The sequence below is a fragment of the Ruditapes philippinarum genome, unplaced genomic scaffold (genome assembly GCF_026571515.1).
Source record: "Ruditapes philippinarum isolate M1 unplaced genomic scaffold, ASM2657151v2 ctg1014_1_1_1_1, whole genome shotgun sequence".
Taxonomy (NCBI): domain Eukaryota; kingdom Metazoa; phylum Mollusca; class Bivalvia; order Venerida; family Veneridae; genus Ruditapes; species Ruditapes philippinarum.
Genome location: NW_026859400.1, coordinates 131,970 through 148,496, shown reverse-complemented (window position 1 = coordinate 148,496; position 16,527 = coordinate 131,970). Strand labels below are relative to the sequence as shown.

General features: G+C 34.0%; 1 protein-coding gene across 3 annotated transcripts in view; it reads right to left on the bottom strand.

The window, feature by feature from the left end:
• Positions 1-16,527, bottom strand: part of LOC132756357 (fibrocystin-L-like) — a 230,449-nt gene that overhangs the window by 102,064 nt on the left and 111,858 nt on the right. For 2 of the 3 annotated variants that reach the window (XM_060747413.1, XM_060747412.1), the window contains exons 21-26: positions 15,978-16,147; positions 15,258-15,436; positions 9,648-9,807; positions 9,055-9,209; positions 7,238-7,466; positions 3,689-3,955 (exon numbers count right to left, since the gene is read on the bottom strand). In XM_060747413.1, the coding sequence (XP_060603396.1) occupies positions 3,689-3,955; positions 7,238-7,466; positions 9,055-9,209; positions 9,648-9,807; positions 15,258-15,436; positions 15,978-16,147 (1,160 nt within the window). Of the gene's footprint in view, positions 1-3,688; positions 3,956-7,237; positions 7,467-9,054; positions 9,210-9,647; positions 9,808-15,257; positions 15,437-15,977; positions 16,148-16,527 lie in introns of those variants that run through there. The other variant, XM_060747414.1, reaches the window with a different exon arrangement.

The window sequence follows — 16,527 nt, the reverse complement described above, 5'->3', positions numbered from 1 at the left end:
AGGACCCTGTGACCTTGCCTTTGACCTAGTGACCAAAAAATCAATAGAGGTCACTCACTAGTTATTACCAATCATTATGTGAAATATGAAGTCTTTGTGATAAATAAGTTTCAAGATAATAAGAGCAGTGATTTTTCTCGCTTAATTGGGAACTGCATGATTTTAAAGAAAATTTCAATTGGGAAGAGGCCCTTTTTCGGGGTCTGTTATATAAGTAGGAAAATCACTGAAGAGGAAACCATTTTGACATTTAAGGCCCATTTGACCTTGACCTTTGAACTAGAGACCCCATAAGCAATGGGGCTTTCTACTAGTTATGGCCAATCACTATGTGAAATATGAAGATTAAATGATCAATAGTGACCAAGATTATCAGCAGAAGTCAAAGTACCATTCGAGGTCCCTGTGACCTTGACCTTTGACCTAGTGACCCCAAAATCAATAGTTATAACCACTCAATATGTCATACTACCATTCAAGGCACCTGTGACCTGACCTATGACCTAGTGACACCAAAATCAAAAGGGTTCATTTACATGTTATGACCAATCACTATGTGAAAAATGAAGACTTTGTGATAATCAGCTTTGAAAAAAATGACCTGAAATCATACTACAATTCATAGACCATGTGACCTTGACCTTTGACCTAGTGACCCCAAATCAATAGGGGTTATCTATTAGTTATAACCACTCAATATGTCAAATATGAAAACTGTGTGATGCATAGTTACCAAGAAAATCAGGTGAAATTGTGCTACCATTCAAGGCCTGGTGACCTTTACCTTTGACCTAGTGACCCTAAAATGATTAGTGGTCATTTACTAGTAATGACCAATCACTATGTGAAACATGAAGACACTGTGATAAATAATTTTTAAGATAATCAGCGGAAACCATTATGACATTTAAGGCCCCTGTGACCTTGACCTTTGACTTAGTAACTCCAAAATCAATAGAAGTTATCTTCTAGTTATGACCAAACAGTATGTGAAATATGAAGATTTTGTGATAGTTTTCAAGATAATTGGCGGAAACCATGTGGTCTACGTATGGACCAACATTAGCAAAACAATATTACCCCTCTTCTCCAAAGGGGGGCATAAAATCTTATTACATCTATGCATGTTTACAAATGATAATAAGGGCATAGCATTGATAATCTTTTATTGTTGGTAGTACCACACTGATATTTACATTATAGAATCTACAGTATACTTACAGTAAACAATATGCAAAAGAATAAACTAAATGGCAACTCCGAGTGGTGCCTTTATATAGAACAAGAATTTGTAACAGAGTTACCAACATCCCCTGCCTTGGGAAAGTTTTATATGGAGCATAAATTTGTGCTATTTCAAAAGATTGAGGTATGGATCTCAGGGCTTTCAGTCAAAGATTATGATCAATGATTCATCTGCAAATGCAACAATAAGTTTACAAGAATTTGTAACAGTCTCAGTTATCAACGTCCACCGCCTCGGGGAAGTTTAATTTGAAGCATAAAAATGTGCCATTTCGAAAGATTGAGGTATGGCTCTCAGGACTTTCAGTTCAAAAATTATGATTGATGCTAGATCTGCAAATTCAAAAATGATTTTTTTAAAGAATGAAAATGTGACTTTGACCTTGCAGGTAGGGTTGAAGGTGTTGTGCATGACATATCATCTTATTATGGTATCTATGTGTGCCAAGTTTTTTCAAAATCCGTTGAACTATGAAGAAGTTATTGATGAGACACAAAATATACCCTATTACAGAATATGTTAATCATTGACCTCTAATTGTGACCTTGGAGGTAGGGACCCATGTTTTGCGCATGACATATGGTCTTATTATTGTGATTAATTTGTGCAAAGTATTTTTAAAAGCCCCTGATCTATGAAAAAATAAGGACTGGACACAAAATATACCCTATAACAGACTATGTAAATCTTTGACCTCTAAGTGTGACCTTGACCTTTGAGGTAGGGACACAGCTATTACACATGACATATCATCTTATCATTGGCAAATTTGTGCCAAATATATTCAAAATCACTTGATCTGTGAAGAAGTTATATACGGGACACAAAATAAACCATATAACAGCATCTGTTAACCTTTGACCTCTAAGTGTGGAGGTAGGGTTGCCGGTGTTGTCCTTGACATATCCTATTATTATTGTAACAATTTTTGCCAAGTTATGTCAAAACATGAAGAAGTTCTAGATTGGACACAAAGTATACCCTAAAACAGGCTATGTTAATTTTTGACCTCTAAGATGACCTTGAGCTAGGAGGTATGGATGCAGGTGGTGCATTTGACACATCCTCTTATTATAGTGACTATTTGTGGCAAGTATTTACAAATTCTTTTGATCTATGAAAAAGTTATGGACCGGACACAAAATATACCCTGTAACAGACAATGTTAATTTTTGACCTCAAAGTGTGACCTTGACGGTAGGTGACCGGTTGTTGCGCATAACACATCGTATTATTATTGACAACAATTGTGGCAAGTATTTACAAAATCCCTTCAAAGATAAGGAAGTTATGGACCGGACACAACATATACCCTCAAATAGACAATGTTGACCTTGAATGAGCAAAGTGCGACCTTAACTTTTAAAGGTAGGGGTTTGGTTTTGCTCATGACTCAGGGTCTTATTATAATATACATTTGTGCCAAGTTATTTCAGATTCTTATGATAAATGACAAAGTTATGGACCAGACACAAAATATACCCTGTAACAGACTGTGTTATTCTTTGACCTCCAAGTGTGACCTTGACGGTAGGTGACTGGTTGTTGCGCATGAAACATCGTCTCATTATTGTGAACAATTGTGGCAAGTTTTTACAAAATCCCTCCAAAGATAAGGAAGTTATGGACCAGACAGGACATACACCCTCAAATAGGCAAAGTTGACCTTGAATTAGCAAGTGCGACCTAGACCCTGGAGGTAGGCATCTGGTTGTAGTCCATGACACATCGTTTTATTATAACAAACATTTGTGCTAAGTCATTTCAGATTCCTTTGATAAATGACAAAGTTATGGACCAGACACAAAAGTGTGAAGGACGGACGGATGGACAAAGCCTATTTTTCTATCCCCCTTTTTCTTCGAAAAGGTGGGGAAAATAAATTAACCCTTTCGCTGCCAGAGGGTTATTGTTTTATTGTTCACCTATTTGCCAGAGGATTTTCTAAGAAATTAAATGTTATTAATTAATATAATTATTATTATTTGTTATATGTATTATAATAACTATATATGTTTCCAAGTCTGTTAGTATAATAATAATTATTGTCGATGGTATAATTTTCTTTATATTTATTATTATTTTTATTATTATTATTAATAATTTATTATTATTACTATTATTATTATAGAAATGGCTTAAGCCGTCCATATGGCAAATACGCCGAAAATAACAGGGACGGCTTAAGCCGTCCCTATGGCAGTGAAAGAGTTAACATTGTCTTGTATTGAATTTTGCTTTCATAATTCATATATTATCTACAATAATGAGTTAAAAAACAAAAATTTCGAAAAAAATGTCATTAGGACCAGTTATCTCGCATCATGCCTCATTTATATTTGTCTAGTACTTCATTTGAGATGAGCAACACATATTCATATGGATAACACATGTTTGCACATTAGTTAGTTTAATGCTTAATTGATGGTGATATTGACTTACCTCCAAGACTTCCTGACGTAGGGGCCAATGATGATATACCTGCTGTGTAAGTAAACTGAACGCTACCTTCAGGGTTACCTTTACCATCAACTGTCACGACTACAGAATGTGGTCCCACTGGCCCGTTACCGACATCGCACGTGATAATAGTCGCCAATGAACCAGTTACTGTACATTCAACTCCTCCTATTATCACCTGGTTATTGCTTATGACAGTACTGAATCCTGTCCCAGTAATAAAAGCAGTCGTAGATATTGATGATGATCCTGAAATTAACAAGCAATTATCATAGTATTGCAAGCAATCCATAAGTCCCCTACCGGTTAGAACCCCAGCAACATTCTTATGGGCCATTGGCCATTCAATTTTCTTGCATCTCAGACAGGATTATCTACCGTTTACACCTATGCTAGAAAACTCAGGGTGTAAGACAAGTCGCGTGCTTTAAATGACGTCATTGACGCACGCCTTTTATGAATGAATCGCGTTCTTAGGATGACGTCATTTTTCCGTTATGTATGAAGTTGTAAGTTCATACGCTACTATAAGAAAAAAGTGCATAATGAAAATATCAGTTTTCATAATTTCTGTTCCAAAAAATTGACATGTAATATGCAAGAAAAAGAATCAATCAAAGGGTTGCAGATCTATGGTATTTACTGATCTTTTCAATCTAAATCATACTGACTATCTGTATGGACTTTCCTGTATAAGTTTATTTTTATATACTATAATTCATATTACGCAGCGAAAGCGTTTTGATTTTCTTCTATAACAGTTTGAGATTGATACATATATATTTTGCATGAAAAAAAAATAGAATTGCCTCGACTAGGATTTGAACTATAGGCCTCTCACACCCTCAACCAGACCGCTTACCTCTGCACCACGGCGAATTAATACATAAACTTAACGAAACTTATAAATACTCCGACAATTTTTTTTTATTATATTGTGTTAGAATAACTATAACTAGTCTTAGTCGGTACTGTATAAAATTTAATCATTGTATCATCATTTTATAATAGTAAATGCATTTTACAATAACTCAAACTTAACAGAAAATCAGTAACTGAGATCACCATTGTAAAAAAAATCAAATACATGTATTTTGAAAACCGGAGTTTTCCTGCAAGTTTGAAATTGGAGTACTTATAAGTTTCGTTAAGTGTATGTACCTTGAATAAAAACGAATACATTATGTAATTCTAAATTGAGAATTTCCATCTTTATTAATTTCGAGGTATTTTGTTCATGATAAACCTGTTGTTTAACACTGATGAAAATAATTTAGCGAAAATCTTCTCGCCAAAACAGTCCGACATGTATATATTCCACTACTCGACAGTCAGATTTATTTGTGTACTATGCTCTGGAGTATTCGGTAATTGACATAGCTAAAAATAGCATTTTCATTGATTAAAATGATATTCATGATAATCCGAAGCTTTACAGAAATAGCCGAACATTTCTCATTGGGTAAAAAAGATTTTCATCCGCGAAATTTGTGATTGTAACCTCATAATGTATGAGGAATGAAGAAGTTGGAAGTAAAAAATACCAATTTCTCGAAAAAGTTCAAAAGGGGCATCAATCATTCTGAAAATAGTTTTGCTAGAGTATTGAACCTTCTCACATTTGTTGAGCGATAATAAGAAACATACAAATGAAGCTTGAAGCAAATACATTAAGAAATAAAGAAGTTGTTTAAAAAAAGCACATTTTTTTCATGAAAATTCTAAGTTCAAGGGAGGTAATTCTGATAATTTTTGTGCTAGAGTTGTTAACCTTGTCACATATGATGTGGTTGATGACCAGAAATTTATATTTAAAGTTTAAAGTAATACCTTAAGAAATAAAGAAATTATAGTGAAAAAGCGTAAAATCGGAACCAGAAATCTTGAAATTGTATTTGTTGCCATAGCAACCAGATTTTCAAAAAGGGAAGTAAAGAAAAAAAATGTGCATAATTTCCAGACTGCCATCTACCCATATTTTAAGTGTCATAAAAATATTTTCAGTACTTTTCACTTTATCATTGGATCCAGTTTATGTGTTAAATTTGCCATATTTTCAGACTATTTGTTGCCATAGCAACCATAATTTTCAACATAGGAAGAAAAAAAAAAGTTGTGCATAATCTCCAGACTGCAATCTATCAATATATCAAGTTTCATAAAAATACTTTCAGTACTTTTGGCGTTATCGCTGGATCCAGTTTATGTGTAAAATTTGCCATATTTTCAGTCTATTTGTTGCCATAGCAACCAGAATATTCAACATAGGAAGAAAAAAAAAGAAGTGCATAATCTCCATACTGCCATCTATCCGTGTATCAAGTTTCATAAAAATATTTTCAGTACTTTTTGCGTTATCGCGGGATCCAGTTTTGTGGACTGACGGACGAACGTCCGGCCGAAATGGAATAAGGGGCCATTTCTTTTGTTATTTTCTATTTTTTAATAGAGGGCCAATGGCCCCTTACTCTATTGTTACGGAATGAACTCTATTGTTCTCTTTTGTTCTGTTTACAGTTAGATGGCCCCCTATCCTTATTTGGTAGTGCGGACTGACTGACGTATGGACAGACGGACGGAGGGTAAACCTTAAGTCCCCTCCGGTAAACCGGTAGGGGACTAAAAAGGCTTTTATCAATAAAGAACATCTTGTAGAAATTATCAAAAAACGAAGTCATAACTTTGCCAAAAATTTCTAATGTACCAAAAACAAAACTTAATGTGAAATACCAAGTTTTATTTCTGTATGTGTAACCCTTGCAATGAAAACAAACAGAAACTGCAAATAACTGGAATTTTTTCTAAGTCAAAGGGGCATAACTCAGTCAAAATTGCTTGATTGTACCAAAAATTGAAATGATAAATTTGTATATCAAATTTCATTCAGAATGAGCAATCTCTGCGACAAATATAAACAAAAATTGCAAAAAGTTGTATTTTTTTAAGTAAAAGGGAAATAGCTCTGTAAAAAATTGCTTGATCGTACCTAAAACGAAACTGGACCTACATATACTTATGATAAAACCTGTATACTAAATTTCATTTCAGTATGTGCAACCTCTGCAAAGAAAATGAGCTGCAACTGTACTAAGTCCAAAAGGCATTTCTCTGGCAAAAATTGCCCGATCGTAAGTAAACAGGAACTTTAGCTAGATATTCTTGTGATAAACCTGTATACTTAACTTCATTTCAGTATGTGCAATGTCTGCGAAGAAAATGATTGGAAACTGCAAATAACTGGAATTTTTCTAAGAATAGGGGTATTTCTCTGGCAAAAATTACTCTACCGTAAGCAAAAAAGATCTTATTAAGCTAGATATTTTTATGATAAATATGTATACCATATTTTATTTCAGAACATGCAACCTCTGCAACGAAAATGAACAGGAATCAGACTGACAAGACATACAGACCGACCGATGGATCAACGAACAGCAGCAAAGCAATATGCCCTCCCTTTTGCAAAGGGTGGCATAATTAAGTTAAATTTAAAAAGATTATTTAAGGTAAAAATCGAAAGAGAAATTGCACCTGATTGTGGGCTGATACCGGAAATAGTTGGCGTGGAGGATGAATCCCAGTTGAACGAGCAGTCATCAGTACAAGCCGTGGGTATATCGTTGATGAAAAGTCTAACCTGAGGCGAGCTGTGCACCGTCGATACCATATCGCCTGTAAGTGGATCATAGAACAAGCCTCCGTCTACCTTTGTTTCAACAATTATTTGAACATCTTTTCCTAGGACACGGTCGTACAAAACCTAGAATAATTCAGACAATCCATTCCAGTGCTCATCATAAATATCTATATATTTTCTAACATCACACGTAGTTGAGTTTTTAATTTCAGTACAAAGACCACATAACCATCAATATCATTACATGTTCGAAACTTAAATGATTTTTCATTTAATAAAAACTTAATATGATATATAAAACGAGTTAAGGACAATGTTATAAAAGTTTGCATGTCGTTGAAGAATCTTTTCATTATTTCATGATGTTATAAATCCAGAAAACCACTAATAAATGACAGACAAATGAGCTGCGTCACGACAAAAGCAACATAGTGCATTTGTGACCAGCATGGATCCAGACCAGCCTGAGCATTCACGCAGTCTGATCAGGATCCATGCTGTTCGCTATCAGTTTCTCTACTTGTAATAGGGTTTGTAAGCAAACAGCATGGATCCTGATCAGACTGCGCGGATGCACAGGCTGGTCTGGATCCATGCTGGTTGCAAACCCATTATGTTGGTTTTGTAGTGACGCAGCTCAAAAGTTTGTGTGACAGATCTTATTATCTAAGTAACTGTGAAACAATATAACACGTAACTTTAATTTAACACTAAAACTAATGATGCAATATGGTAAAAATTAGCATATGTTTGAGTTTACTTTAAGAAATGAAGACATGTTGAAGTTAATCATACCACTACAATCAACTCTACACTGTTAATAGAACAGATACGCTTTTTTGAAATCTAAGTAATGCCATGTCTGAAATTCTGAAATGTTTGCCTGTTGCGGCAAAGATTGAAATGTCTTGTCGAAGCAAAATTAAATGGATAACAAGTAAAATTGAAATGATTGGTATACTTAAAATAAATTCAAGACATTATGTACCGAGAATATGTCCTTTAAATATTCATTCTAATTGCATAATGTTGGAATGATTTTTAGGACGAACTGTTCTGCAGTGATCTCTTCTTACTTGCTGTAGCGTAACCGTTGCACAGAGTTTGGCATACTTTCTTAAAGGTTGAGGGAGAGCCGCCTCTCAGATAGTGGGCATGGTTTAGGCTTTGTAACTTGTAATTTAATGATTCGAAAAGTGATATTGATCAAAAATGTCCTGGTTCCCTTCCACCCTGTCAATGAAGACTATATGCCAGCATACAGAGCATCATATTAAATTTGGCAACAATATAAGGCAGAGCCGAACTTCAACAGAGGCAGAGCAAATGAAGTGAGTTACACTGCCACAGTTTTTACCTCTCTTAAGGGTTAAGTTTAAGAACAATCAACTATAGACTGGCTCATAATGGCATGTTATTTATCATGTAGATAAAATTAGATAATTATAAAAAGAATATGATATTCAAACATGGCACTATCACTTCAGTTTATTCTAATCCCTTAAAGCTTTGTGACATGTTGTGCATCAGAAAAGGTATTTTTATTAGAAAATTTGAAAAACAATGTGATTTTGTTATAACAAAAAAAAAATACACAAAATCAAGTCTAAAATTTCCCCAATTGCTGTATGGACAAATGTATATCTACTAGAGGCCTCATGCATAATATAATATCAAATGGGGAATGGTCGGGTTAACTCCAAATCATTACCGTCATAGGTGGAAGATCTCCTGGTAGTGAAAGAAATGTAATAGTCAATTCAAAGTTTGCACCATCACCCTTCTTGACTACATTTACAGATCCCATGCCTTGAATTGACTCTAGTTCCCTTTGGAAATTCGCTGCTGGTTGAGAAATTTCTATATCTGAAATTGGACAAGTTTTAATAATCAACTTAATTTTAAATTTCAGATTATTCTATTTTATTTGAAAATGATGTCCTAGCTTAACTATTGAATCAAAAATTGAAGAATTTTACATCCATAGAATCAAGTTTTGAGTGCATCAATGTTACAAGTATTTTTCTATCAAAAAGGATAGTTATACTGATTCTTATATTTTTTGCTAGCCTTAATACAAAGAGTATCAAATATCTCATTCTATATGTTCTGAATCATGTTTAATTTTACTGGGTTTTTACCCCACAAAGACGACAAATGATACAAAATTTCAATATAAAACTCTAAACATATTTCCTATAATAATGTATCATAAATAGAATATGATGTGTTTTTTTTAGATTTAATCAATCTTAACTGATAAGTGATTCAATTAAAGCAGCTATGCAGAGAGAAAAGTTATACCCTTCTGCAACCCAAGTCCATTAAGAGACAACTCAACAAGTCCATTCACCGGTGGTGATGCCTGTGAAATCCTGGTCACCATGAGAACCCCAGATCCACCACCATTATCTAAGGCCATGGCCACATTGGTACTAGAACTACTTGCCACACCTGAAGTAACCTTTGTAGTAAGGTACAGTAATTAGGTATTGACTATCATAAGATAATGTAAATGATTCAGTGACATTTAACGGAAATGAAGTGGATGATTCAATAATTAACTAGAAATGTGTCCATAGGACATGGGTGCCCCCACACTCCACTTTTTTGTCAATCTTATGACTTTAGGTCAAATATTTTTTAGGCTGCATGTGCCACAAGTTGAAAACTAACAAGAGCTGTCGGTAGGACAGCAATGCTTGACTATTCTTAGTGCTTGATAGAAAAAAAGCCTTGATTAAAAAGTAAAATTTTCTAAGTAAAGAAAAAGGCAGATATTTTCTTTAAATCAATATTACAGTTATAGGCCTTGGAGAGAGTCCTATTATGCTCTCAAAGAAGAGTATAAAATTTCAACATGTTTCAAAGCCTTATGTCAATGAATTTTGAAAATATTCGAGGTATTACAAAAACTTTAACGTAAATTCTAAGTTGAAAAAAAAGGGCATAATTCTGTCAAAATGCTTGATAGAGTTACCTCCTCCTGTTAACATGTTGGGGTCATTATGGTGAATAAGTGTGCAAAGTTTCAAAGCCATATGTCAATGGAATTTGAAAATATTTGAGGTATTACAAAAACTTTAACGTAAATTCTAAGTCGTAAAAGGGGCATAATTCTGTCAAAATGCTTGATAGAGTTACCTCCTCCTGTCTACAGGTTGGAGTAATGATGGTGAACAAGTGTGCAAAGTTTCAAAGCCATATGTCACTGGACTTTGAAAATATTTAAATTATTTCAAAAATGGGTGACTACAATAGCTCTACTTATTCTTATTGAATAGTCGAGCTAAAAATCATTTACTAAGTTAAGGGCAAGAACTTTACAGATACTGAATAAATCCACAAGCAAATCCCAAGGTGCATAAGTACATGGCTGATGAACATTCTTGCAAACTTTCAGACCTACAGGTCAAATATTTTTTGAGTTATGCATGAACAAGTTGAAAATTACAAATTTATCCATAGCAAAAACTCTAGCAAAACTGAAAGAAATCCGCATGCAAAACCCCAGGTGCATAACTTCACAGTGACGTTGTTGATCATTATACCTGTAAAATTGGTTTATACAAAATTTATTTTAGTTCGATTGTGTAGGAAGCTATAAGCTTATAGACACAATTTCAGTCAGTTCCTGGAACCAACCAGTTCTGAGCAATGAGTGTAAATTTTCTTGCTCAAGGAATCAACGACTTGCCCCTGACCGGGTTTGAACCCATGCGGCTAGCGATCATGAGATTACTAGTCCGAAGCGTTAACCACTCGGCCATGCCGCCACTCCTGTAAAATTGGTTAATTCTAACTCAAGCACTCAAGCACTCGAGGAACAAATAACACAACATAATGAACCAGTTTTCACTAAGTCAAGGGCAATAAATCTGACAAAACAGAATAAATTTAAAATACCCATGTGCACGGCTACACATGCTGATCAACATTTCTATAAAGTTTCATGACACTAGGTCAAATACTTTTTGAGTTATGTGTGACACAAGTTGAACATTGTAAATTTTTACTAAGTCAAGGGCAATAACTCTAAAAATACAACACATATCCACATGAAAATACCAAGGTGCACAACTTCACATGCTGATCAACATTCCTGTAAAGTTTCATATCTCTAGGTAAAATATTTTTCAAGCTACATGTGACACAAGTCGAAAATTGTAAATTTTTACAAAGTCAGGGGCAATAACTCTAAAAATACAAAATATATCCACACAGAAATACCAAGGTGCACAACTACACCTGCTGATCAACATTTCTATTAATTTTCATGACACTTGGTATCATACTTTTTAGCTAGTGCGACACAAAAGAGAACCGACAGACAGAAGGACGGACGGACAAACAAGGGTAAATCTAAATGCCCCCCCCCCCCCCCTAAAAGGGGGCACAAAAAGTTTAATGGCTGATATAATTATTTGTGATTATATCCTGATTGTTTTATGATTATGTACTGACAAAATGACATGAAAATATCAGAGTATAAAATAATCATAATACGGTTCACTGTTCAGTAATAATAAAAGAAAACTAGAACTATCACTAAATGTGATTAATACTCCCACAACACTGCTTCGGAAATGAGGATGTTACTAGTAACAGAATACCTTGTAAAAGAATTGAAATATACAGTTATGGTTGTGGGCAATTAAAGATAGTTGTGGTTCTTGTATGTTGCATTTCCTTTCAATGTGGTTGGCCATTGATGAAGTTTTATTGAATTACAGAAAGACAAAGAAAAGGAACAAAGGGCAATAACTCTATAAATACTTAAGATGGAGTTATAGTTCTTGTGCACTGCACTTCCTCTTAAAGTGCTTGACCATTGTATGAAGTTGTTTTGAATTCCAACCAGTATGTTTTAAGTTATGCTCCGGACAAGGAAAAGTATCAAAGGGAAGTAACTCTGCATTTTGTCAAAATGGAGTTATGGCTCTTGTGCACTGCACTTCCTTTTAAAGTCCTTGACAAATGTATGAAGTTGTATTGAGTTCCAAACAGTAGTTTTCAAGTTATGCTCTGGACAAGGAAAAGTAACAAAGGGCAATGACTCTGTAATTAGTCAAGATGGAGTTATGGTTCTTGTGCACTGCACTTCCTCTTAATGTGCTTGACCATTGTGTGAAGTTATATTGAATTCCAACCATTAAACTTCAAGTTATGCTCTGGACAAAAAAAGCAATGGAAAAGTAACAAAGGGCAATAACTCTGTAATTAGTCAAGATAGAGTTATGGTTCTTATGCACTGCACTTTCTCTCAAAGTACTTGACAAATGTATGTAGTTATATTGAATTCAAACCAAATGTCTTCAAGTTATGGTCCAGACAAAAGAAAGCAATGGAAAAGTAACAAAGGGCAATAACTCTGTAATTAGTCAGATAATTACTTTAGATAGAGTTATGGTTCTTACGCACTGCACTTACCCTTGTTGTGTTTGACATTTGTATGAGGTTGTTTCAAATTCCAACCAGTAGTTTTCAAGTTATGCCGTGGACAAGGAAAAGTAACAAAGGGTATTAATCTCTGTAATAAGTCAACATAGAGTTATGGTTCTTGTGCACTGCACTTCCTCTTAATGTGCTTGACCATTGTATGTAGTTATATCGAATTCCAACCATAAGTCTTCAAGTTATGGTTAGAACAAAAGAAAGCAATGGAAAGGTAACTAAGGGCAATAACTCTGTAATTAGTCAGATAGAGTTATGGTTCTTGTGCACTGCACTTCCCCTTATTGTGTTTGACAATTGAATGAAGCTGTTTTGAATTCCAACCAGTAGTTTTCAAGTTATGCCCCGGACAAGGAAAAGTAACAAAGGGCAATAACTCTGTAATTAGTCAAGATAGAGTTATGGTTCTTGTGCACTGCACTTCCTCTCAATGTGCTTGACCATTGTATATAGTTATATTGAATTCCAACCATTAGTCTTCAAGTTATGCTCCGGACAAGGAAAATGCAACGGACGTCTGGACCGACCGACCGACCACCGGGTGACTCCTATATACCCCACAAACTTCGTTTTTGGGGGTATAATAAGTAATGTCATTTTTATGTTAATGTTAAGGGACTTGACTGAAAAATTTTGACATGAAGGGGCTGGAAATAATTTTTTAGGAATGGGTACCATTTAGTGTCAGTCTGGAGGAATAACTTGTGAGCAAATTTTCAGATAATTCCCTCAACAAATTTCCCCCAAAATAATCATTTATTTTTCTACTGTGCAGAATGACCAAAAATAAATAGCATTGCTTTGCTTTTGTGAAAAAAATTGTTTTCAAATTTAACATTTTCTTCATTATCTTTTGCAGTTTTTTTCCATTATAAGAGCATCTCTTGGTCAATTTCAAATTTTATGGTTTTAGGCCTTTCGACCTCATATGAGCTCCTTTAATGCAAAAAATGATATTCCTATGTAAGAAAGGTTGTAATTTCATGAATGAATAAAACAACAATTATATGTTTATAAAGCAATTTCAATAAGCAATGTATAAAGCCAAGGCAAATTGGGCTAATCAGAAAATTTAGTACTGTTTGTTCAGACAAACTTTTTTTGTCAGCTATTAAGATATAATTATGTAAGTCATACTATAATGCTTTCCTTCCAAAAAATTCTCATAGCTGCCAATATTGTAGCAAATTGGTTATTTCCTGAATGTTATTTTTCCAAAATCTTGGGTAAATAGATTATTTACAATCGCTCATTTCTTATAGATATGTTCTTAATCAAATTCAGGTTACAAATGGTTTAAGATTAATTACTGAATACCGAAAAATTGTGAAAAATAACAATCCAGAAAAGAAGACCGATTTATTAAGACATTGGCAGATGTTAGCCTATTTTTGGTGGGAATTCAAAGCATTACAGTAAGACTACCTTAAATATTTTCAAAATGGAGGACTATGACTTTGCCATAAAACATAAATAATAATAATGTAAATTAAATGAAATTCAAGAAAGAATGATCCTGATTGCAATATACCCAAAAAATAAATTTCTGTTAAGCTTTTTACAGAATGTGTAACAGTGTTTATTACAAAATTTGATAATGAAGATACTTAAACCCTCTACGAACATTACATAATCATTATTAAATTAACCAATTATTTCATATGCCTGTTTTGAAGGCTCCCCCCACCCTTTTTGAGGCCTTAAATAGTGAAAAAATGCCCTATTCGGGCCTCAACACTTGGACTCGTTTGAGAAATGATGTTAAAAAAGGTAATCACTTTTTCAATGTCATCCCCTTTCAGATATTTTCACCAAGGGGGTGCCAGAGGGGGGATGTGCGCCCCTTCTGCAGACCCCCTCATGTCCAAGAAAATTTTTGAATTGTAAGAGGCTAAAAATGGCCTCTGGTCGATCATAAGGTAATGTGTAACCAATGCTGGAAAGCCTTAGACGCTATCTCAATCCACTGAGAAGTTGCAGCACCTTGAAATCAGTCTTGATGGAAAAATTAACGCAAATAGTGATTTTTGGCAATTTTGAGATGTCCTGGTAATAGGAAATTTTGTACCAAGTTTGAACAGTATTGAAGTCTTTCTGATAATTACATAGCAATTTGAACTTTTTCAATGAAAACAGCAATTATGAAGTCGTTGTTATAGATGAAACAGAAGATATCATTTTATTTTACATTAATTGAGAACAAAATGACAAATGTCTTGAATGATAAATGATATCATATCTATCATTGAATTTTTCTGCTACAAAATAGCAAATTGGTGTTTATGTGAATATTAGTTTATTATACATGGAAGCCCTGACATTGAAATGACAAAAATTACTTTAACCAAATAATTATTTAACTTTACTACTTAATCTTAACCAGCTAGCTAGGTCAGTAAAGTTTTTATTTTGTATTCATCTTTACGTTGTTTTAATGACAATGATAATGATCATACTCACTCCTGCATTTGCAAGTTCAAACAGCGGGAAGTTGAAGCCCATGTCCAATGGTGTAAGATTTATTTTATATGTGTCAGCAGAAACTGTAGCAACAGATACATAATGCACAAAAGACAAAGGATTCCTGCCAACGACATTGATTTTTGGCAAAGCTGGTTTCAATCTTTGTAAATATGCCTCTAAAATATAAAGCAAATCAAAACATTTACCACTGAAATTTTTACATTTACCAGTTTGTGTATAATATGAATCTCTATATTAACATTTGCAAGATAACTTAAAATTTCACTTGCATGTACATCTTATTCATAGAAAATCGTTTATGTTTGTATAAAAACACATACAGGTATTTATAAAAGAAAAAGTAGGTTTAAATCAATCAAAGAATAATTATGTAAACTCTGCTATTAAGGCAACATAAAACCAAAATTTTCATTTTTTGAGCCAAAAAAAAGGCTGAATTTTGTTTATAACGTCCAACATTTTTTCAAGCCTTTTAATGATAATTTCCCTACCATCCAATTCAGCCCCCTTCCCCCATGACCACAAAAAAAATCCTTTTAATGATAATTTCCCCAACATTTAATCCCCCATCCCCTGGCAACAAAAAAATCCTCTCTATGATAATTTCCATGAGTCGATGAACCCACCCCCCCCCCCCAAGGCCACAAAAAAATCACATCAAATACCAGGTAAGTATATTTATATTATTTTATTTACCTGTATCATCAGTTGTTGGGCCACGTCCGATGAAAAGAGAGTCAATATAAACATCCTGACTGCTAGCTTTCATAACCCATGCCTCCGTTAGACGCTGTTCACTTGATGAAGGAACGGCAGCAACAACCATGGCATACATGTCAATACATGTGTAGTACCACCTATTTGATCTTTATTACAGAAAAGGAAAATCTTTACAAACTTCATTTACATGTAAATGACAAACAATGATATTTGTTCGAAAAAATTCAAATTGCTTTCAGTAAATATTATAAATAAAATATACTTCCCTAAATTAATATTTTTTTTTCATTCAATAAAACTGTAATCACAGTATATTAACAAATGATAACTGAAATCCTTAAATGTTTCTTGAAATAGCAAAACAAAAATGTAGAGAAAGCTGAGTCTATTATGAAGGACAAGAAATTATCAAAGTATTGCCAGGAAAACAAAAGTCAACTAATGGTCAGAAGCCCACATGAATTGTGTCAGGAACATTCTGAAAGGCCGTGACCAATTGAGCCGCGTCATGACAAAACCAACATAA